This window comes from Rhinolophus ferrumequinum, chromosome 5 (assembly GCF_004115265.2).
Source record: "Rhinolophus ferrumequinum isolate MPI-CBG mRhiFer1 chromosome 5, mRhiFer1_v1.p, whole genome shotgun sequence".
In the NCBI taxonomy this organism is placed as follows: domain Eukaryota; kingdom Metazoa; phylum Chordata; class Mammalia; order Chiroptera; family Rhinolophidae; genus Rhinolophus; species Rhinolophus ferrumequinum.
This window is the reverse complement of record NC_046288.1, coordinates 13,127,357-13,152,256: the sequence shown is the minus strand read 5'-3', so window position 1 is coordinate 13,152,256 and position 24,900 is coordinate 13,127,357. Positions and strand designations below refer to the sequence as shown.

At 39.8% G+C, this 24,900-nt stretch overlaps 1 protein-coding gene across 1 annotated transcript in view; it reads left to right on the top strand.

Annotated features, from left to right (window-relative positions):
- The window catches only part of LIMCH1 (LIM and calponin homology domains 1), a 342,837-nt gene that overhangs the window by 128,063 nt on the left and 189,874 nt on the right, over nt 1-24,900 (top strand). Inside the window, exon 2 of the mRNA XM_033105725.1 lies at nt 8,298-8,368. Coding sequence (XP_032961616.1) covers nt 8,298-8,368 — 71 coding nt within the window. The remainder of the gene's footprint in view (nt 1-8,297; nt 8,369-24,900) is intronic.

Genomic DNA, 24,900 nt, shown 5'->3' with positions numbered 1-24,900 from the left:
TCACTTCCCCTGCTCATAACTTGGGTAATGGTGGTTGATTCTGGAAGCTATTTTGTTTTTTATAGCAATGGGTTATGCTGTCATGAAGGAAACAATAATTAGCAGTCTGCATAGTTAAATATACAGTATGTGGTATTGTAAATACGTCATAAAGTTGTTGCTGAGAGGGGTTGTTGAGACATGTCATTCAAAATCCTGGTTCCAATGGGAGGTCCTCCATTTTGATTTGTAACCGCTTGCTTAGTTTAATATGCTAGGTCAGAGCTGTGTAAAATTTACTCTGCATATGAATCACACGGGAATGGGACCTTTGAAAAATGCTGGTTCTGATTAAGTTGGTCTTGTAGAGGATGGAGGACTGAGAGTCTGCATTTCTAACATTAATTTTAGGTGAAGATACTGCTGGTGGTGGTCTAAGGACCAGGCTTTTCAGTGGCGTGGTCCTTGTTGAATTTCTGGAGTCTATTCAAATAGGTGTTGATCTTCCTAACAAGATCCACATGCCTCTATACTCCGTAATGTGGGCTTGAAGAATGGATGGGATTTGATGAGTGGAGAGCAGTGTGAAGGCTATGGTGGAGCCTAATGGACATAGGAGAAGGGGAAGGAAGCAAAAGAGGAGGAACAGAGGTAGCAATGAGCACATTCCTCTAAATGTGTGGTACCTATTCCCATCTCCAGAATTGGGAGTCTAGCAAATTGAATTTAATCAGACTACATCTTGGAGGATTTTGATTAGTAGGCTGACTTTGGACTATTAAATCAACAATACTTGAAATTTTTTAGTGGCTGTGCATCACATGCAAGATAATTTTAAATACTATGTGGGCATTTTTGGTTGTCCATGGGCCACCGGTATTTTATTATAATCCTAATAGTTATGTTACCTTCTATTTATGGTAGGAGTTTAGATATCTGCTTTCCTCACCGGTCTCAGATCTTTCTGCAGGCAGTTGTCATGTCTCCTTTGACTCTAGGTCCTGCTCATCACCATCGCTCAATAAATAGAGAGGGGCCTGGGTTAACTTAGCCAGAGATTCTGTAATAAATGTGGCGAAACTATCTTGGGTTCTCAATGTTAGCACCATCTGCACTAAAATATAATACTTTTAACAAAAATGTAAAAACCTGGAAAAAATCTTTCCAAAGCCTTCGAGTTCTTTCTTCATACCTAGGGGTTAGTTATACAGAGAATATTAATGATATTTTGAGAATGTAAATAGGACTAAGAGATTCAGGAAAGAAAATGCTAAGGTATTTGAAGTCTGTGTTCCCTCACTTCCTCCCTCCCTTCCTTCCTTTCTTTTTTCCAGGCAGCACATTATACTGGCTTGTGAATTGCCTTTCTAGTGGGAGTGGTAATGAGGATATTTTATAATAGAATTGGAACTTTAGCTTATATGGAAGAGTTGGGAACACTTTGTTTCCATAGACTGCTCTTTAAAAACAAACAAACAAACAAAAAACTTTGTTTCATTTTCCTGATGATTAAACTAATATGTATTAATTGTAGAAAGTTTTAGGAACAGAGGGGAAATTTTAAAGAAAAAAATAAGAATCACACCTGATTCCCACCATGAAGAGATAACATGTTGCTATATTGTGTGTGTGCGTGTGTGTGTGTGTGTGTGTGTGTGTGTGTGGTGTGTGTGTTAATGTCTTTGTCTTGTTTTGGAAGCAGGATAATGAATTGGGAAGTATTCTTTCCTCTTCAATTGTCTGGAAGAGTTTGTGGAGAATTGCATTATTCCTTCCTAAATATTTGGTATAATTTACCAGGTAAACTTTCTGGGTGTGGCATTTTCTTTTGGGAAGGTTATTGCTTTGTTGAGTGAACATTGATTGTGTCTATCAAGGAATTTATCCAGTTGATCTAAATTGCTGAACCTTTTGCCACATATTTATACTATTCCCTTGTTATCCTTTTAATGTCTATAGACTATGTAATGATATCATCTCTGTCATTCCTGATGTTGATAATCTGGGTCTTTCTTTTTTGGCTAAAAACCAAAGGTTATCAGTTTTATTAGCTAAATATTTATCAACTTGGCTGGAGGTTTATCATTTTATTGATCTCAAAGAAACAGCTCATGCTTTCATTGATTTTTCTCTATTGCTTTTTGGTTTTCTACTTGATTGATTTCAACTCTGATATATAGTATTTCCCCCCTTTTTTTCTACTTAATTTGCTTAATATTGTAGCAGAATTGATTTGAGACCTTTTTTTCTGATACATGTTCTGTGTTATACATTTTCTACAAATAGTGCTTTAATGACTTATAGTGACTTTGCCATACATTTATACAGAGGGTGCCAAAAAAATGTATGCACATTTTAAGAAAGGAAAAAACTCTATTAAAATTGTAATACTCAATATATACCGATAACAAAAGATGACTTCAAGTCATGTGTCTACATTGTTTTTTGGCACCCCCGGTATATTGCCATATTATTTTGTTGCCGGAGGCTCTCGGGTATGTCCTGAGGCAGACTTAACCTGGAGCAGAAGCCAGATTCTTGTCTTCCCACATGAAAGAATTCAAGAAAGATAGACGAAGGAAAGCACAGGAGTTTATTGAAGCACACTTCAGAAGGAAATGAAGGCAAACTCCAAGGTTGCGTTGCCCTGAGGAAGTCCTGACCAGTGATTTTTACCTCCCTTAGGGCCTGGCTCCTCCCGGTAGGCAAGACTCTCCGTTTCCCATTCTTTTGTCCTTATTTGGTTCTTCCAGAACTGTCATGGTGTCAGATGCATGATGAGAGTCACAGTCACTGCAATGGAAGTGACATTATAATGACATTCAAATTAGCTAGAGATCAGGTCCTGGTCGTGGATACTGGCTCTGTCGGACAAAACTGTTTCTAGTTTTTCTCTAGCTGCAGGTGCTGGATACAATTTCTTGAGAAACTGTGGCTAGGGAGGTGCCTCATGTTGTATCCTGGAGGGGGTTATTTCCCTAAGCTACTATCTATCCTGCCTCACTTTCACTACAAAATACATTCTGATTTCTTTTGATTTCTTCTTCAATTGATGGGTTGTTTAGAATTGTGTTACTTAGTTTTAAATTATTTGGGAATTTTTTCCCAGAGATATTTCTGTTGTTAGTTTTTGATTCTATCGTGGTCCGATAAAATACATTTTATGAATTGAATTTTTTTAAGTGTGTGGAGTCTTATTTTTTAAATTTGTTTTATTTTCCAATTACAGTTGACATACAATATTACATTAGTTTCAAGTGTACAACATAGTGATTAGACGTGTATATGCCTTATGAAGTGATCACCCCAATACTCTAGTAAACATCTGACACCATACATGGTTATTACAATATTGACTATATTCTCTATGCTGTACTGCAGACCCCATGAATACCTTGTAACTACCAATTTGCACATCTTAATCACTTTCTCTTTTTTACTCACCACCCCCAAACCCCTTCCCACCTGGCAACCCTCAAAATGTTCTCTGTGTCTATGAGTTTCTGTTTTCTTTGTCCATTTAATTTGTTCTTTGGATTTAATATATAAGTGAAATGACGTGGCATTTGTCTTTCTCTGTCTGACTTCATCCACTCAGTGTAATAGCCTCTAGGTCCATCCATGTTGTTGCAGATGGCGAGATTTTTTTTTTTTATGGCTGAGTAATATTCCATTTTCTTCTTCTTTATCCAGTCATCCATTGATGGATACCTAGGTTGTCTCCATATCTTGGCTATTGTAAATAATGCTGCAATGAACATATGTGTGCACATGTCCCTTTGAAATAGTATTTTGTGGGGGGTTTTTTTGGATAAATACTTAGAAGTGGGATAACTGGGTCTCTTGTGATATCCTTTGTTTTAAAGTCTATTTTGTGTGGTATAAGTATTGCTACCCAGCTTTTTTGTTTGTTTGTTTCCAGTTTCATGAAATATCTTTTACCATCCCTTTACTTTCAGTCTATGTGTGTCTTTTGATCTGAAGTGAGTCTCTTGAAGGCAGCATGTGAAAGGGTCTTGTTTTCTTATCCATTCAGCCACTCTATGACTTTTGAGCGGAGCCTTTAATCCGTTTATGTTTGAAGTAGTTGTTGATAGATATGTAGTTATTGCTGTTTTATTATATTTTTTATCTTTTATCATCATCTTCTTCTTAAAGAAGTTCCTTTAACATTTCTTGTAATGCTGGTTTGGTGATGATGAACTCCTTTAGCTTTCTTGTGGGGAAGTTTGTTATCTGTTCTTCAATTCTAAATGATAGCTTTGCTGGGTATTTGTTGTAGATCCTTGCTTTTCATCACTTTGAATATTTTATTCCAGTCACTTCTGGCCTGCAAAGTTTCTGTTCAGAAATCAGCTGACAGTGTTATGGGGGCTCGCTTGTAAGTGACTAACTACTTTTCTCTTGCTGTCTTTGAGATTCTTTCTTGGTTTTAAACAGTTGGCATTTTAATTATAATGTGTCTTGGTGTAAGCCTCATTGGATTCATCTTGTTTGGGACTCTTCGTGCTTACTGGGCTTGTATGTCTATTTTCTTTGTCATGTTAGGGAAGTTTTCAGTCATTATTTCTTCATAGGTTTTCAGTCCTTGCTGTTTCTCTTCTTCTTTTGATACCCCTATGATGCAAATGTTGGTACGCATGATGTTGTCCCAGAGGTCCCTTAAACTATGCTCATTTTTTTGGATTCCTTTTTCTTTTTGTTATTCTGAGTGAATTTTTTCTGCTGCCTTATCTTTCAAGTTGCTGATTTGATTTTCTGCTTCATCTAATCTACTGTTGATTCCCTCTAATGTATTCTTCATTTCAGTGATTGTATTCTTCATTTCAGACTGGTTCTTTTTTGTGTTTTCTATCTCCATTTTTATGTTTCCTATCTCTTTATCAAAGTTCTCCCTGAGATCATTGAGCATCCTTCTAACCAGTGTTTTGAACTCTGCATCTGATAGACTGCTTGTCTCCATTTGGTTAAGTAGTTTTTCTCGAGCTTTTTTCTGATCTTTCATTTGGGATATGTTTCTTTTTCTCTCCACTTTGGCTGTCTTCCTGTGTTTGACTCTATTTATTAAGTATAAATAAACCTGGTTTTGGTAAACTGGCCTTAAGTAATAGGTGTCCTGTGGGGCCCAGTGGCATAGCCTCCTTTGTCACCTGAGCCAGATGCTCCAGGTGAGTCCTGTGTGGGGGTTGTGTGTGCCTTGCTATTATAGTTGAAACTTGGTTGTTGTTGGAACATCAACAGGAGGGATTGACCCTCAGGCTGATTGGTTGTGAGGACTGGCAGTGACTACAGTGGAGGAGCTGTTTTGCAGGGGCTGACCATATGGAGCAGGATTCACTTTAGCAGGGCTCTGGTGCCTGCTTTGGTGTGACGTTTGTTGATGTGGTTGGGTGGTGCTCTGGCATAGTCTGAAGCTGGACCCTGGGTGTGTTAGTTCTGGGGCCTCTCGAGAGGGGCTCTGGTGCAGGCCCAAGTCCGCTGCTGCCTATGGTGCCAGTTGGTATGAGCTACCAAGTGATTTGCAGATGGTTGCCATTTGTGCTGGGCTTAGAGGTTCCTGGAGAGGCCAAGCTGCGAACTGAGGCTGGCTGTCGCTAGTACTGGCCTTGGTGTTACTTAGTAAGAGGTATGGAGCACACCAAGGCCAGATGCTGCTTGTTTGGGGTTTGTGAACCTTTGAGAGTTTCAGTAAAGTTTGCAGCATGAGCCAAGATAGGCCATTTGTATGGAAAAGCCACTGGAAGCATCTTGAGTAGGCATGCAAGTTGGGTGGGGCAGAGTCTCGGAATCACCAGGGTGGGGTGAACAGTGTTAGCCAGGTTGATAGAGACTCAGATATTCAGACATGGCACCCACCTAATTCTGCATGCTGGGTGGTGGGAGGGCTCAACAAAGGAACAATGGCTTCTGCCAGCACTTCTGTCCCTGCAGCCCACCCTGCAGCCAAACAATTCAGTTCCTACTTGTATGTCCCTGGTGCCTTTCAAGTTGCAGCCCCAGAATTGGAGCTCAGATCAAGTGAGTCCATCTGCAGATGGCTCTGTGCACTGGTGCTTTAAGAGGAATGCCTGGGACTCTAGCTGCATTTTGTCTCACTCATCCACATTCTTGACTTTCACAGCCAGAAGTTGTGGGGACTTCTCTTCCTGGCACTGGAGCCCTGAGTTGGGGATCCTGATGTGGGTCTGGGACCCCTCATTCCTCATATGGACACTGTGCTGCGAAGAGATGCCTCCCAGTTTTTAACCATTACACGTGGATGTGGGACCAGCCCATTCAGCTTGTCTGTCCTTCCTACAAGTCTTGAGGTGGCTTCCCCATATGTTACTAGTTGTGGGACTTCTGTTCAGCTGGACTTCAGGCAATTTTCAGTGATGATTGTTCTGTAGTTCAGTTGTAGTTTTGTGGTGGTTGTGGGTGGTGGCAAGCATAGTCACCTACTCTGCCATCTTGACTTGAAGCTCTGAGATGGAATTTTCTGACCCAGGAATTGGTCTATCTCAATAAATGTTCACTGTGGACTTAAGAAGGAAAATCTGTGTTCTGCTATTGTAGGGTGGAGTATCTAGAAATGTCAATTAAGTCAATTTAGTTGATAGTGTTTTTCAAGTTTTCTTTATTCTTATTGATTTTCTGTCTGCTTGTTCTATCAGTTTTGAAAGACAGATATTAAATTTCTGACTCTATTTGTGAGTTTGTCTATTTCTTCTTGAAGCTCTATCTGTTTTGGCTGATGTATTCTGAAGCTTTTTTTTTTTTAATATTAGGTGTAAAAATGTTTAAGATCATTATGTCTTCCTGATGAGCTAAACCCTTTGTCTGTATGAAATGACTCTTTCTGTTCTTGGTACCGTTCGTTGTTTCCTCCAAAATAAGACCTAGCCAGACCATCGGCTCTAATGCGTCTTTTGGAGCAAAAATTAATATAAGACACAGTCTTATTTTTAATATAATATAAGACCAGGTATAATATAATATAATATAATATGATACAATATAATATAATACAGGGTCATATATAATATAAGACCAGGTCTTATATAATTTTTTCTCCAAAAGATGCATTAGAGCTGATTGTCGGGCTAAGTCTTATTTTCGGGGAAACACAGTATTATTCTTTATTCTAAAAGTCTTTGTGTGTGTGTGTGTGTGTGTGTGTGTGTGTGTGTGTGTGTGTGTGTGTGTTATTATAATAACCACTCCAGCTTTCTTTTGATTAGTTTTAGCATGGTATGTATTATTCTGGTTTAAATTTAACCTATTTAACCTAAATTTAATAGGTTTAAATTTAACCTATTTAAATTTAACCTAAGATAAAATTTAACCTATTTTATCTTTATATAATGTGCATTTCTTGTAGGCTGCAGATCTTTGGGTTTTGCCTTTTTCTCCAATCTGGCAATCTCCATCTTTTAATTGGAGATGTTTCAGCCATTTATACTTAGTACACTTATTGATTTGGTTAGATTTAAATCTGTAATATTGCTATTTGCTTTTTATTTATTCCATCTCTTCCTTATTTCCTTTTCCTCTTTTTTTCTTTTGCCCTTTACATTGTTAGAATATTTTTTATGGTTCCATTTTATCTCCTTTCTTTGCTATTATATATAATTTTTTATTTTACTATTTTAGAGTTGCTTTAGGGTTTGCATTATGCATATTTACCTGGCATATTGCAGATGCTCAACAAATATTTATTGAATGAACACATGAATGCCCTGGTGCCTGGGCCAAAGGGCTGCTGAGATCTAGATGCATCAAGAACGGCCATCAGTCCTGTGCTGTCACTGTTTATTCTTTTCCAGCTTTTCTTTTCCTCTTTTACACTATGTTATTATGGGTATTGGCTTTAGTTTTTCTGTCTTAATGTTAGTGTCTTGCAGAGAGGGTTCTGTGTCCTCCCCTTCTCTGCCCTCTTAAGGTTTTAACAAATGGATACTTGATCCTCAGGTGATGCTTTAGGTAGGCTTTGTTTTGAAAGTGTGTGGATTGGATCCTTAGGATGAAAGAGCTGTGGCCTTGACTTATCATGGCTAAACCCAAACGGAACATCCTCATTGGGAAGAAAATGTTTTTAAACGTACTAAATAGGAAAATATCCTTCAACAAAAGGGTCTAATTTTAAGATTAGCTGATCTACGCAAAGCTACACATGGAAAGAAAATTCAGACATGACAGATTTTCCCCATTTCTGGAATGCCACCAGTTATTTCAAGGCTCTGGAATTAAAAAAAAAAAAAATCACCCTGCTTCCTGATTAAAAAGAAAAAACATTTATGCTCTCTTTCTCTTTTCTGTTTTTTTTTTTCTTTTCCTAGCAAGTAACGGGCAGAAGCTTTGGTGATAAAGATTTTCGGACAGGGTTAGAAAATGGAATCCTTCTCTGCGAGTAAGTATATCCTGTATTCAGTTGCTTATTAGTCAAGAAAAATTATTAATGCTATTCGGTTTGTCTGTAAAACTTCCAGTGTTTTGTTTTGAATTTATTCACAGTTTGAATCTGAAATTCAAAAAAAAAAAAAAATCACTGAGCTAAGCAGTAAACATAAGTGATTGAGTGCGTCAGTGATCAGCTGGGAGTGGGGAGCACTGTGGCAATTTCAAACTAGATAAAGGACTATCTGGTAGCTGCTGCTCAGCTCCAGCCAACTTTTGCAATGTAAGATTCGGGCCCAGGTAATTGGAAGGATGTGGACCAAATTGTGGCAAAAGTAGCGCTTTTCTCCCCTCTAACTACCCCCCTCCCCCCAAACAAAAGCAGCCTGTGCCAAATGCAAACAGTGCTTCTATTTGCCAGGTAATATTCCTCAATGGACCTGCTTTCCTGAAGTAGTTTGAATATATTTAATTTGTGCTGTCGGCAAAAGCACATGTGAACAATAATTGCAGTGTTTAATTTTTATGTTTTGAACCTGGTATTTTTCAGAGTGCTGCTGTGATGATGGATTCAAGAGCTTTCTGTGAAATAGTCTGAACACAGTTAAGCTAGAACCTTAATACTTACCGATGATAGACCTAAACTTCAAATCAAGATTTCCAATTTTTAATTTGTTTAATAGATTCTGTAATTCAGTACTGATTTTTGAATCATTGAGGTAAAATGTATATACATGAAATGCACAGCTCCTAAATATGCAATCTGATGGGTTTTGAAAATTTTATACGTGCATGTAACCTACACCCTGATCAAGATATACAACAGAAAATTCCTTCAGGTCCTTTCCTAGTCAATCTCCACCACCTGTAGAAAAGCACTGTTCTGATTTTTGTCAGCATAATATCTATTTTATGTTATCTGGACTTTATGTAAATGGAGACAAACTGTATGTACTCTAATTTTGGCAACTTTCAGAATATTGCTTAGGACCCACCGATGTTGTTGAAGGTCTGTATACCAGCCCAAAGTCTGTATGCTCAGCACTTTGTTTCGAAAGGCCAAAACTCCAAACATCCGAGTTTGGAGTAAGGAAAGGTTTATTGATTGAGAAGTCACCCACCGAAAAGATAGGAGACCCATTCCTCAAATCCATATTAAGAAAGTAGACTTCAGGCTTCTTGTATGTCTAGGAAAGGTGAAACGGGAGGGGCTGTTTTTGTAAAAACTCAGGTCCCAAAAACAAAATTCCTTTAATGATTACATGTCTAAAGCAGGAGCTTTTAGCCTGAGGGCCATGGAAACAGGGCTGACTGAGCAGGATGGAGTCAGAGAGACCGAGCATTTCACTCTGTGACAAGAGCTTGGGTTTTGGAGCCTGAGAACTAGATACTTGGGTCCTTACTTCATCCCTTAAGTATGTTAACCTCCTCTAGTCTTTTTTTTTTTTTTTCTCCCTCTTTAAAATGGTTACGACTCTTGCCTGTTCCATAAACTTTTTGTGAATTTCAACAGGATCATGTGGATAAGGTGCCTTAAAAATTACATTTGCTATACAAATGTATTATAGATTATTATGCAGCGCCTTTCAACACATTTCATATCAGCATCTTCATCTTTTTTTCCCAATGCCTTTCTTTCTTCAAAGAGAAATTTACATGCCCTGATTGCTGTTTCCATACCTTTCTTCCTATGGTCTCTCCCCTGTTATACTTACTTCCCTCACCACCTCTTTTCCTTTATTAAATCTAAATCAGAGCTTATCTCATAGGTGAACCATAATTAGTTTAGTATCTCACCAGAGACAAGCTCAGACAGGCTCCTAACACTTCCCTCCTATTCTAGCCCCTGCTTCTCCAATGATTCTAGGTTTACCAGACTAGCCAGAATATGATCTAATTTATGTCCACAATGTTCTCTGGACTCTATTAAAGTGGAGCTTTGGTACCAGGTTTTTGTCTGCCTAACAATGGCTCCAGAGATTCTTGTAGACATCCACCTTTCCACTGTATCCCATGAATAAATCTGTCAGGGAGTAGTATCGCCTGCTTTTGTTTGGATTGAGCAGGCTTGTCTGAAGGCAAGGCTCTGGATCTAGGGACATTTGCACATACAGATCTTGTTTCTTATCTAGATGAAGATTTGGGATTAGAGAAGGAATACTCTCACATGTGCAGTGGCACTCACTATCCATGGACTTTTTACAAACACGTTAATGAATGTTAGGTCTAGAGGAGGAAAAGGGGGGTTGAGGTCCAGGCTGAGGTTAGGAAATAGTGTGGTTAGACAATCCGGAGGCACAGATTATAGCAGGGGCCTCTTTAACTAAGCAAAGGGCTTGGACCGTCTACGGTCTGAGGGTGAAACGGAGGAAACTGGCCAACATGTGGACAGATGTTGCTGTCTGGGTAGGTAGGGCAAAACCCAAGACAAGTGTTATGGTCTAAGTCCTCTAACCATGGAGGATTCGACCCACTGTATTTGAAGGAATCTGAGGACCCGGGTCAATCCTGGCTTCCCGGTGAGACTGCAGCTGGCAGCCTGGCAAAGAGTTTCCTAAGGTGGAATGAACTGCATCGGTATAGCCTGAGGCCAGGAAAGCCAGTAGCATGAGTACCAGCCAGGGCCTTGGTGAGAAAGCTGCATCAGCAGCCAGAGAAACCAGATGCAAACAAATTTCTAAGGACTAGACCCACAGAGCAAGGAGAAACATAAACACGACCCAGGAACTACATGCGCTGAAGGTTGGGAACAATGGAGGAAGAAGATTTCCCTCTCCTTTTTAGCCAGGGGTGCGGGCATGGCTAGGTTTGATCTGACCATATTGGGCTGCTGCAGACTGAGATTAGCAGGTATATATTCTGGGACTTTTATCCAGAGACAATCTGGCCAGCATGTGGACTTGCACTGTTCCAGGCATGGGGTTGGTTGGTGGCAGGGGACTGAAAGGCAGGAAACTCACTTTGGGGGTTCTCAGGAAAGTGAGAGATCTCAGACAATGGACCCATACAGGTCTTAGATACCTGTCTTTGGAGAGCAGCTGAGAATGCCTGAGGCTGTGCCACTCTCTAGAACCAGAGAGAGTTTCTTGGGTGCTGGTGATGAAGGAGTTCTAAGTCATAACCACTACTCACATAACAATATTTAAAAGTATAAGATGTCTATCATTTCAAATTCAGAAAACTAGCAATTCAGCTCTTCTGAGGCTGGGCTTTCATAACATACAGTTCTATTTTGAACAATTATTGGGGCTTTTCAACTTTGTTTTATTCAAAATAGAAGCCAGTTAGTGTCATGTAACAGTGTTATAAGCCCAGCTGAATATTATGCGAACAGCATCAGTGAATTCTTCCTTTTGTTCAAAAAACCCTCATCGTTTTGTCTGAATTGAATTGGCTCGAAATGTTCGTGGCAACTGTGGAGGGACACCATGCTCTTTGTTCGCTAAAAATTTCCTGAGTTGTTCACGAGTCTGAAAAAAATTCCTAGTTCTCCTCAAACTAAAGGGCATCTTCTGGGAGTGGGGTCTGATTTTCTTCGTAGCCCGGTTCCACACTTCCCTGTGGCCTATGAGGACTATTATCATACCTGTTTTACAAAGAAAGTAACTGAGGCACAGAGAATTACATTAACTTGGCTACGGTTATACCGATAAGAAAGATTTAAATTCAGAAGTCTGATTTCTTAGCTTTTGCTGTTACCCACTGTCCTGTGTCCAGATTTGGGATTTTAACGGGTCAGAAAAGCAAGAGGTTGTGGGGTAGTAGTGAAATGGAATTGGTGCCAGAAAACCTAGAGTTGGGGAGAGAAGGGCGGTACAGAGGATAGCCACTGAGTTGGTGGTCTGGGAAAAATGGAAGCATCAAGGGCCTGGTGGGCCCTCGAACAACAAGAAGGCAAGTCCAGTAAGAGTGAGGGCATGAGAGGCTAGGACACTGTGGTCAGCGCAGCATGTAGGTTTCAGTGTTCTTACGTGGGGCCGTCAAAACTAGATGGAGACAACTGAAAGTAGTGGACATGTACTAAAAACTACGGCTACAGGAGAGAGAAAAGACTGGCACCCACATATAAGGCAGCATATAAGATGGAAATTGAGTAGCCTCCAAATCATCCTGGGGGCACTTTTACTTTGACAGTAAAGTGCAGTACTTATGGCTTCGCATGTGCACCCCTGAGTGTACAGTAATACTTCTGCATAAATATATAGCTTACAGGAATAGCAAATGTGAACTAGAGTGCACGTACCAAATAGAATTGTACTAGATGTGTTTCTGCTATAATCATCTCTATTGGCCTCTGTTGCTTTTGCCAGGTGTGCGTAGTTGTTTTGGAGGTTAAATGTTCAAATGATGTAAGCCGTCCGCTGAGCATTAAGTGAAAGGTCGGGGGTCAAAGTGTGACAAAGCTGCCAACGTGCGACAAGTGCCGTGCTGTTAGCAATGTTACTTGCATACCATGTCATGTCTTTGAGGATTTCAGGGGTTGAGAGGAAGGCTGCAAAGAGCCATTCCCTCAGGAAGCTGCTCCTACTACAGAACCGCTGATGTCACTCGTCTGCTGCCCTGCACCCAGGTCCAACTGTTTGGAAATAATTCCAGAAAGGAAAGTTTCTGACCTGTTTTTCGGATTGTGACTTTAGTATTTAGCTATAATTCGATGGAATTCCACCTATATCAGTGGGTGGAAAATTGACCTATCTTTGTGCTAGCCTTCCTTCTTGCTAAGAATGGCTTTTACATTTTGAGAGGGTTGTAAATCAAACAAGAGTTTGTATGTGGATCATAGAGCCTAAAATGTTTGCTATCTGGCCCTTAACAGATAAAGTTCGCCAGCCCAAAAGGACTATGGAATTAATTTTAGATGCAACTTGTTTACCCTCATAAAGTGAAGTCTTTGACTTTGGGCAGTGCAAAAATGCTGTTTGGGTGCATCACATAACTTTTTAAAAGGTTTTTCTCAGGAGTTTCTTTACAAGTCCCCCCTACCCCCACCCCATCTTTCATTTTGAAAAATTATAGAAAGGTTACTTATAGAAAAGTTACAAAACTACAGCAAGGATTGCCCATATACCCTGCAACTACATGCGGTTATTATCATTTTGCCACACGTGCTTTATATATGTTACATAGTATATAACAAAAGCCAGTTCCCTTCTATGAGAGAGCAGAATGGAAAGTGAATGGATATGGATTTGGGAACCCTTAGATGGAATGCAATGAAATTGTTGTATTAGAAGACCAAATCAGTCAGAAAATGTGATTTCTATCTAGTGGATAGTCCAGATCTTAGATTTGCCTTCTGTGTGTCCTTACAAGTTACCTAACCTCCCCGAGCACCAGTTTTTCTCATCTATAGAAACAGATACAATTGTACCTAATTCACAGGAGTGTTCTGAGCATTAAATGAATTGGTAATATGGATAAAACTCTTTTTTTAGTGCTTGAAACATAGCAGGCACTCAAATGTTAACTTTTCTCCCTTTGTCTATGAAATGGGGAATCACTACCTCGTAAGATCCCTCAGAGATGCCAGTGAGAGAATACTATAAAGGGTTCCGCAGCGTCGGGCACTTGTTGGCACTCTGGATCACTAGCTGTTCTCATTATTATTGTTGGAAATAGGCCCAAAGTCAATTATGAATATGACACAGCCCATGTAATCTGTGTCACTGTGCTCCCATCAGCTCTCTCCCTAGGGCTGCCAACAAGCCGCAGGATGAGCGAATCGGGATTTTACTTTCTAGCTTCTCTTGCCTCGCCTGTGATCAAAAACTGGGCAACCAAGTCTGGGTCCCTTACAAACTTGGTCATCTGTGAATAATGAGCTTTGGCTGGCAGAACTTGAGGTTTAGAATGATTGTTTTGAAAACAGTAACCTTGACCCCAGTGGTGATGTCATTTCCTCCTGCTCCCTGCAGTCTATTGTGGTTTCTTCCTCTGGGAAGCTGTTCCAGCACCCTCCAAGCAGAGTTGCTGGATTCTTCTCTTGCTTCTAAGTACTTTTGCTACTTATGTGCTAGCTTCACCTCTCTGTCCCACATCTGCTTCCTGTGCCAGATCGGAAGCTTCCTGAAGACCCTTCTATTTATCTTTGAATTTCCCTCAGGAGACACTGATCTATCACATAATATATTTATCACAAACACTTGTTGAATAAATTGAGGCTAGTAGTAAGATTTCTATCTGGACTACCTTCCCTTACCTGATCATCACTGACCTTACCTTTCTCCCAGTCTTAGCTGTCATCATCATTATCATTGTCTGCCACTGTCCCCTCTCCTCTTCTCCTCTCCTCCCTTCCCTCTCCTCTCTCTCTCTCTCTCTCTCTCTCTCTCTCTCTCTGTCTCTCTGTGTCTCTCTCTGTCTCTGTCTGTCTGTCTCTCTCTCTCTCTCTCTCTCTCTCTCTCTCTCTCTCTCTCTCTCTCACACACACACACACACACACACACAATTTTACATAAAGAATGGACCCGTTCCTAAAGATTCGGAGGTCAAGGGATGGAAGTATCTGCTTTCTTTATGTGTAAGACGCTCCATTACAGCTCCATATTTTTAGGAGTTATAGAGGTGAATTTATGCGATTGTTTTGCAGATACATTTTCATGGAATGTGAATTCTGAGTATGTTAGTCTGCAAATAAGTGATGAATAAAGAATGTCTTAGTGGATTTTTGTCTCAGTTCTTACGTTGCTGAAATGATTCTCTGAAGATAAGAAATCTGTTGGCAAACACTTGTTTATATCATCACTGATGAATGAGCTGCGTATTCTAAGAAGGAGGGTTTGTCTTGGATTCTTGTCCTGATTTCAGCATGAGCTGTGGTGTGCCACCGATATGTACTAGTCTCTAGGGCAGATTGGGAGTTCATGGTGTAGCTTTGCATGGAGACATTTTGTCATACTGAGGACTTGTTGGATATTGACCATGTTCTGTGCAGCCCCAAATTAGGCACCGAGGGGCATAAAAAGGAAATTCAAGGCTTGATCCCCGATCTTCAAGAGTTTTATAATGTGCTTGGGGATTGAACACACACAAAGCAGTTGTTACAGTGTAAACCAGTGTATGAAAAAAGTGACCAAGATTTAATTGTCAATATTCAATAAGTGAAACAAGGGAAGATTTTTTTATAGCTTAGGAGAGAGTTACTGGGGAGATGTTACGTCCCGTGAATTTAACTTAAGCAGACAATAGGGTGAGGGAAAGAGAAGGGCATCCTACACAGGGACAAGAGCAAGAGGAAAGGTTTGGGGTGCATGTGCTGTGTTTAGCATACATACAAGAGCTCTGCCTAACAGTGGGGAGAGCTTCTCTTCTTCAACCAACTAAACTTTTCAATAACCCACTTACAAGTGTGGTAAGTTACTAGAATGTCTAGTGCACTATGCAATAAAATGACGTAACAGGAGTGCCCTGAACAGCTCTGGAATGTAAATCCTAGCTCTGTATGCGATATAAACCTCATGTTCCCTTGAGGAAATGACATTTAGGTGGAGACCCGAATGAAGAGTAGAAATTAGCCAAGAAAGGGGAAAGGGAGATGAAAGTAGAGAGGAAGTATGTTCTAGACTGAAAGAATAGTGTATTTGAATTTCACAAGACAGAAAGAAGTTGTATATATTGGAGGAATTGAAGAAACTTGTTTGGTCAAAATGTAGAAAACAGGGGACAATGGTAAGAGATGAAGGTAGATGGAGAGAAGAATTAGGCAGGGGCAAGATTGCTCAGATCCTGCCAAAACAATGGAAATGAGAAGAATTTTGAAGAAATCAACACGGCTTGGTCAGGCATAGGGTATAGAGGAATGAAAGAAAAGAGTAAAATATAATTTCCGTGTTTCAGTTGTTAAAGAGAAGCAGGAAGGGGCCCTTGCTGCTGACTGAATGGGGTCCTTTATTTGTGAGGAGAGGTCATAATTTCAGTTTGAGCAGGGTGAGTTTGGAATATAGACAGCCCATGAGGGCCTGGAACTTATGGGTAAGATGACGGATTTAACTTATTTATATTGGGTTTGCCAGCCATGACTGGACATCAAGGTCAAGCTGTGAGATATGAAAGATCACATCAAGAACGAACAGCAGAACAAGGTCTCAGTTTGAGGAAGTCTCCACCCTGGGTCACAAAGGGGCTGTCAGAGAGATGAGAGAAAACCAGGAAGTGTGGTGTCATGGAAACCAAGGGAGCTAAGACTTTTGAGAAGCTGGAGGTCACCTGTATCGCATAGCTCCGGCAGCAGTCAGCTTGGGCAAGGCCTCAGAAAAGGCCTGCCTCGCGGGTAGAGGGAGGCACTGGAGACCTTAATAGCCATCTCTGGGAAGTGCCAGTCAACTAATCATGATGCGGCCTAATTGTTTTAGGTCTGGCTCATGTTTTAACATCATTTCAATGGGCTATTTTAAAGAGACCTTATCTAACATAAATTGCACATGCAATATTTTCCTCAACTATTGAAAAAGAAATGAGATTATTCTGACCCAATGTCTTATATAATTTGTCTTTCAAATGAGACACTTTAGAGAGTGAAAGGGGTATTAACCAGCTGAGATGCTGGAAATCTGTGATTGTCCTTGGCTAACCGGGATGTGTGGTCACTACAGTGGCTGGAGACTCCAGACTCGTGGCTTCTGATCACCATTGCTTTGCTCAGTGTTCACAAACCCATCCCTATTTAATCCTCTCAGCAATGCTGGGGGGTGTACAATCTAGAGCAGATCTTCCCACCCCGCTTTGTAGATGATTAGATGGAGACCCAAGGTGGTAGAACCCATTGTGTCTTTGAACTCTTTGTCTAGAGCTCTTTCTCTAACCCAGATGCTCACTCATATCTCAGCAAACTTGGGTCCTTTTGCCCTTACAGATTTTGGCTTTAACAGGCTTGGCAAGAATTTGATAGGCCTTCTATGTAGGGTTCTCCCTTGTCTTTCTGCCAAATCACAATTGGCCTCCCTGACTTGGCCTCGGTCCAGCTCTTTGGCACCAAGACTCATTAAGCTTTTAAGTTCAAGTGAGGACATTTCAACCCACTCTTTTAGAAAAAGATCTCCAGTGAAAAGCTGCTTTTTGTTTGAAGATTGGCCTGGCTTAGGTGGGGACTTAGGCAAGAACTACATATCCCCAGCAGCCTTCTGTTAGGAAAGATGAAAACAGATGAAGAACATTGAAGGCGAATTGGTAGGACTCATGATGACCAGAATGGACTCCCAGTGTTGCCTTTTTTTTTTTTTTTTTGAGTCCTCGCCAAATAAACAGCCCTTGGTTCCTATTCAAAAGGAGGATTTTTAGCACAGTGTGTGTATGTGTATGTGTGTGGGGATGTTACTGTTCCCATTCAAATTGCACTTTAGCATCAATTACAAGAGTCTACACAAGACTCTTGTGTGAATTTGAAACAGTCTCAGACTCATCCATCTTTGCAAATATTATATAATCCTTGTTACAATTTCTTTTTTCAGCACGTAGTTGTATATGACCTAGACCAAGTAGGGCAATTATAGAGTATGTTTCGATGCTTCCAAAAAAATGTGTTTGAAACTTATTTTAGGATAATTATTATTCAGAAACCACTTACCTCAAAATGTGCAACAAAACCACTTCCCTCAAAATGGGTGATTTCCTTCGCCCTATCAATCTGTGTCTTAATAAATATTAAACTTCTGCTCATTTAAATCATAGGCTTAATCTCTTTCCTCCTGAACAAATTTAGTATACATTTATTAGAATGATCGATTGACTTAAAAAGAAAAAAGAATAGCATGTTTAAATATGGGCTGTTTGTGTGGTAGAGGAGAAACTGGCCTACCCCATTGCCTGCCTGTGGAGTTACATACTGGATTAGGATTTGCTTGCATTTGAGAGGATTTAGTAGCTGCCTAATTGTATCTCTTTAATAATTCAGTTTTTGATTGTCTCTACTGGGCTGCCATCTGGGTGGGCTGGCTTCCCACAATGAAGTGTGCAAAATTCCTGCCTCAAGTGTTCCATTCTAAATATTTCCCTTGGTTTCCCACAGGAGAGGACCTTTTCCTAAATAGCCCATCAGGGACCCAGTTTATAAATGATTTGTTTTTCAAGTTAACTATGCAGAAATACTTTCCTCTTTATATTAAGAAGAAAGAGTGAATGAAAAGACAAATAGAAAGTTGAAACTCTATGGCTGAGTGATTAACTCCAGTGCCTGCCTTTCCTTATGTCACTATAGACTGTGTTACGAGTCAAACATTCTCAAATATGGCTTAATGGTGCCCGGTGTCCCTTGCCACAAGACAGGACATGATTCAAGTTCCTTTGCCTATAACCTGGTGTCCCTCACAGTCTGGGAGCAGTGTTTTTATTTGGTTTATCTGAACCATCCCTTTGCACTGGCCACAGAAAGTGATTATTGTTCCTTCAATTCTCTTTGTGTTGCCCTATCTTTGTGCCTTTGCTGTATTTCTTTCCAGCATTTGGGGTGCTCACTTCACTGTCCATTTCCATCTCCCTAAACCCTAAACTCACATAGTGGGCACCTTTTCCTGCACTAAGGTAGCCCCTACTTGCATCCTGAATTCAGTGCTTTCTTCCTTCTCTTAGTAGTGCCCATGGCAGTAATAACCATACGTCCTGAGGTGGAGGCGACAGCCTTGATTTCAAGTGCTGTCTCTTGTTTCTGGTTTGAAAGTATTTTGGCTTTGTCTAGAGCAAGTAATTTGTCTTGCACATGGCACTACTCTTGAGGTTATATGTTTTAACTTTTTATTAGATTATAAATTCCTGGACATAGTGACAGTGACTCACCCATTTTTTCCATGCCTAACAGTGTTTGCATGTGGCTGGAATATAGTAAATTTTGGAAGAATGGGAAGAAGAGAGATTATTACAAATTGAAAAATTTTGAAATCATTAACGTGATATAACTAATCAATAAATGTGTATAAATAATGCTATATTCATTCAAAGTGGATTATAGACCTAAATGTAATAGCTACAACTGTACAATTCTTAAAATAAAATGCGGAGTATATTTTTGTGACCTTGGATGAAACAATGATTTCCTGCATATAACATGAAAAGTATAAATGACAAAAGGAAAAATAGGTAAATAGGACTGTATCAAAATTAAAAGCTTTTGTCCTCCAAATGATACTATCTCCCAACCCACAGAATGGGAGAAATATGATGATATTTGCATATATCTGAGAAAGAACATGTATCTGGAACACATAAAGAACCCTCATAACTCAATAATAAAAACATAAATAATCCAATTGAAATGGCCAAAGATATCTGAATAGATATTTCTCTAAAGAAGACATAAAAATTGCCAATAAGCATATGAAAAAATGCCATACATCATTAGTCTACAGAAATGCAAACCAAAAACCTCAATGAGATTTTTACTCACTAGAATGGCTATAATTAAAAAGGGAGACAGTAAGAGTGGCAAGGATGTGGAGAAATTGGAACTTGCATATATTGCTGGTGAGAATTTAAAATGGTACAACCACTTTGGTAAACACTTGGCTGTTCCTCAAAAGGTTAAATATTAAGTTACTGTATGACCTAGCAATTATAGTTCTTCGTATATATCCAACAGAAATGAAAATACATGCCCAAAAAAACTTGTATACAAATGTTCATTATAGCAATATTCATAATAGCTCAATGATAGAAACAACCCAAATGACCATCACTGATGAATGGAATGATAAAATGTGGTATGTTCATACAATGCAATAGTATTTGGCCATAAAAAGGAATTAATTACCACCACATGCTGCATCACGGATGAACCAAAACCATTATGCTAAGTGAAAGCGCCCAGTCACAAAAGACCGCATATTGTATGATCCCATTTATGTGAAATATCCCGAATAGGCGAATCTATAGAGACAGAACACAGATTAGGGGTTGTTTAGGGCTAGGGGTTGTGGATGGGTGAGATTGGGAGTTAAAGCTAATGGGTATGGGATTTCCTCCAGAGTGAAAGAAAACTAAAATTAATTTGCAGTGATTGTTGCATAATCCTGTGAATTTACCAAAAAAAACAAAATCAGATTCTACACTCTCAGTGGGGTGAACTACATGTAAATTATATCTCAAGCTGTTAAAACACACACACACACACACACACACACACACACACACACACACACATACACACATTATGGTATTGAAAATTTTGTTTCAAGGTGTTTAAAATACCCTCTAGAAGACTCACTCCAAATGCCATTCAGTGCGTTTCTAGATGTACTAGTATCATATTGTAATGTGCTGTCAGTATTTTAGAACTTCACTGAAGAGAACGTGCTATAGATTAATTATATTTTGTCTAGTTCCAAAAAAGATGTAAAGAGAATTATAAAATTAAAACTGAAAATCAAAGGCACGTTTATTAAAGTCGGAAAGCATAACATTAGACAAAGAAAGGCCATGAAATGGGGTAATGAGGAGTATATATTGCTTAAATACCGCAGTTTTCCTTAACGTAAAGCTCCTTTTCTACCACAGATAAAAAGGCTTTGTTTTTATTCTCATTCTTTCCTTGTCAGAGCTTTTGTTTCAAGAACACATTCTCCATTCGTCTGAATAAGTCTGCATTTTTTATTTCCTCTGCATACCCAGTAAAGTAGAATAATGTGTGCTGTCCACGGGGAAGTAGCTATGCTGTCCCCCCCCAGCTGCCTTCTTGTGTGTGTCATGTGGTACATCAGAAGAAGAACCCAGAGACTTTACTGCCTCCTTCAGGGCCAAGCAGCTCCCGCCTGTCCTTTAGAGAGGAGCAGGTGACCCTATCCATTCCCTACCTCATCCTGCAGAGCAACAGAAACTTAATGAAATAACAGTAATTTGTGGGAAAGAGCTAGAAGCCTGTCAGATGATCCTTACATGGTGTGGTTGCTTGAAGCCACCATTAGTCTTGGTGCTGAGAAACTGGTTCAGATGTCATTCACAACAACCATTACAAAATTATTTATGCACCTAAAGTTCATTGCAATTTCATAACTCATGTTTTGAGGGAGAGATCCAAGATGGCAGAGTAGATAAACACTGCCTGCTTCCTTCAGTGAACAAATTAAAATTACAACTAAATTATAGAACAATCAACCTAGAGAACCATCTTAATTCTAGCTGAACAGAAGTTTTATAACTAAGGATATAAAGAAGGCATGTCGAGACTGGTAGGAGGGGTGGAGATGCGAAAGGGGCTAGCCCCGAACCTCCACGTGGCAGTTGAATCCACGTGGCGGTTGAAAATTGGGAAGGATAACTCAGCCACAGAGATTCCCTATGGAGACTCACACCAAGCACCCCACCCCAGAGTACTGGTGCTCGGAAAAGGAGCCTATACAACATCTGGCTGTGAAAAACAGTGGGGATTCCGACCATCTGGGTGGGATGGAAGGCTGTGGGAAACCCAGATGTCCTCTTAAAGTGTGTGCAGTCAGAAGTGAAGAATACAATAACTGAAATGTAGAATGCACTTGAAAGAATCACCATCAGATGAGATAAAGAAGAGGATCAAATCAACGATTTGGAAGACAGGGTATCAGAAAACACTCAATTAGAACAACAAAAAGAATCCAAAAAAATGAGGATGGTTTAAGAGACTCTGGGACAACATCAAACAAAACAACATTTGCATCATAGGGGTACCAGAAGGAGAAGAGAGAAAGCAAGGGCTAAAGAAGCTATTTTAATAAATAATGACTGAAAATTGTCCTAACCTGGTGAAGGAAATAGACATAAAAGTCCAGAAAGCACAGAGATTGCCAACAAGATGAACACAAAGAGGCCCAGGCCAACCAAGACACATTGTAATTAAAATGGCAAAAGTTAAAGACAGGGCCAGCCCGGTGGCTCAGGTGGTTGGAGCTCCGTGTTCCTAACTCCGAAGGCTGCCGGTTCGATTCCCACATGGGCCAGTGGGCTCTCAACCACAAGGTTGCCAGTTCGATTCCTCGACTCCCACAAGGGATGGTTGGCAGTGCCCCCTGCAACTAGCAATGGCAGTTGGACCTGGAGCTGAGCTGTGCCCTCCACAACTAAGACTGAAAGGACAACAACTTGAAGCTGAATGGCACCCCCCACAACTAAGATTGAAAGGACAACTTGACTTGGAAAAAAGTCCTGGAAGTACACACGGTTCCCCAATAAAGTCCTGTTCTCCTTCCCCAATAAAAAAAAAAAAAAAAGAAAAGGAAAAAAAGTTAAAGACAAGGAGAGAATCCTAAAAGCAGCAAGAGAAAAGCAACTAGTAACTTGTAAGGGAGCTCCCATAAGACTGTCATCTGATTTCTCAGCAGAAACTTTGTAGGCCAGAGGGAATTGGCACAAAATATTCAACGTGATGAAAAGTAAGGACCTGCAACCAAGGGTACTCTACCCAGCAAAGCTACCATTTAAAATTGAAGGACAGATAAAGAGTTTCCCAGACAAGGAAAAGCTAAAGGAATTCATCACCATCAAACCACTATTACATGGAATGTTAGAGGGACTTCTTTAAGATGGAAAAAAAAATAGATCAAAATTATGAATAATAAAATGACAATAGCTACATATCTATGAACCATTACTTTCAATGTAAATGGATTAAAGGCTCCAATCAAAAGATATAGGAGGCCTTAATGGATAAGAAAACAAAACCCTTATATACGAGGTGTGATCAAACAATACGGTGAATGATTAAATTAAAAAAAAAATTATTACAGTAAAAGACATATTGCCATTAATCCCCCTCAGAACACTCCCCCTTGCTTCCAACACACATATCCATCATTCTGGCCACTTTCTGAAGCAGTTCTGGAAGTTCTCTTTCATGAGCTTCTTTAGTTGCTCTGCCGTGGTTGCCTCGATGTCTTGAATTATTTTGACTTTGGGGAAGAGCCTGACATTGCATGGTGCCAGATCCGATGAATAAGGTGAATGAGGACACACCGTAAAGTTTTTATTTGACAGAAATTTACCAGAAGCAATGTGTGACATGGAGATTTGTCATGATGAAGGATGATTTACAGGACACTTTAAAACACACCTTCACTCAACCGTAGCTCACACCTGACTGACTGCACCAAACAAGTTGATACTTGTCACACACTGTTACTAAGGTTCATTGTGCTGCTTCCCATATTGAAGATCCCTGCTTTTCTATTGGGTGGCACTAGGCAGCAGCATTCACCATATTTTGTGATCACAACAGAAAGGCTCCATGTCACACGTCATTTCTGGTACGGCAATTTGTGTCAAATGAATGGTGTGTACTCATCCACCTTATTCACTGGATATGGCACTGCGTGACTTCTGGCTCTTCCCCAAAGTCAAAATGGTCATGAAAAGTAAACGTTTTGAATTGATTCAGGATATCGAGGCAGCTATGACAGCGCAACTAAAAGACAGTCACAAAAGAGGACTTCCAGAACTTCTTCAGAAAGTGGCAAGAACAACGGGATAAGTGTGTTCAAAGCAAGGGGGAACATTTTGAGGGGGATTAATGGCAATGTGTCTTTTACTGTAATAATTTTTTTGGTCTTTAAATAGTCACCGTATGTTTTGATCACACCTCATATGCTGCCTACAAGAGACTCAGTGAGGATTGACAGACACACAGACAGAAAATTAAGGCATGGAAAATGATAAGAGCTGGGGTACAATACTTATACCCATGAAATAGACTTTAAAACAAAGTCTATATAACAAGAGGCAAAGAAGGACCCAGTAATCCCACTTCTGGGTATTTAAACCTAAAATGCTACTTTGAGGGGACATGTGCATCCATATGTTCATTATCACATTGTTTACAATGACCAAGATGTGGAGGCAGCCTGAATGTCCATTGATGGAAAAATGGATAAAGAGGAGGTGGTACATACATACAAAGGAATATTGCTCGGTCATGGAAGGGAATGGGTTCTTGCCTTCTGCAGTGGCATGGATGGGCCTGGAGCGTGTTGTGTTGAGTGAAGTATTCAGACAGAGAAAGACAGATGCATTGTGATTTCACTTATATGTGGAATCTAAAGAACAAAATAAACAAAACAGAAACATAGTCATAGATACAGAAAGTGTTTTGATGGTTACCAGATGGGAGGAGGATTGGGATGTGTGGGTGAAAAAAGGGGAAGGGATTAAATACAAATCGATTGTTACAAAGTAGTTATGGGGATGTAGGGTATAGCATATGGAATAGTGTCAATAATATTGTAATAACTATGTATGGTGTCACATGGGTTCTAGATTTGTTGGGGTGATAGATGGGAGGGGGTGGGGGACAGGGTGAAAAAGGTGAACAGATTAAGAAGTACAAATTGGTAGTTACAAAATAGTCTTGGGGATATAAAGTAAAGCATAAGGAATATAGTCAGTAATATGGTAATAACTATGTATGATGCCAGATGGGTACAAGACTAGTCAGGGGGATCGCTTCCTAAATTGCATAAATGTCTAACCACTATGCTGTACACCTGAAATTAATATAAAATAATATTGAATATCAACTGTAATTGAAAAAATTAAAAATGGTGGGGGAAGTGATGGGGAATAAGAGGTATAAATTTCCAAGTAGTCAACAAATAAGTC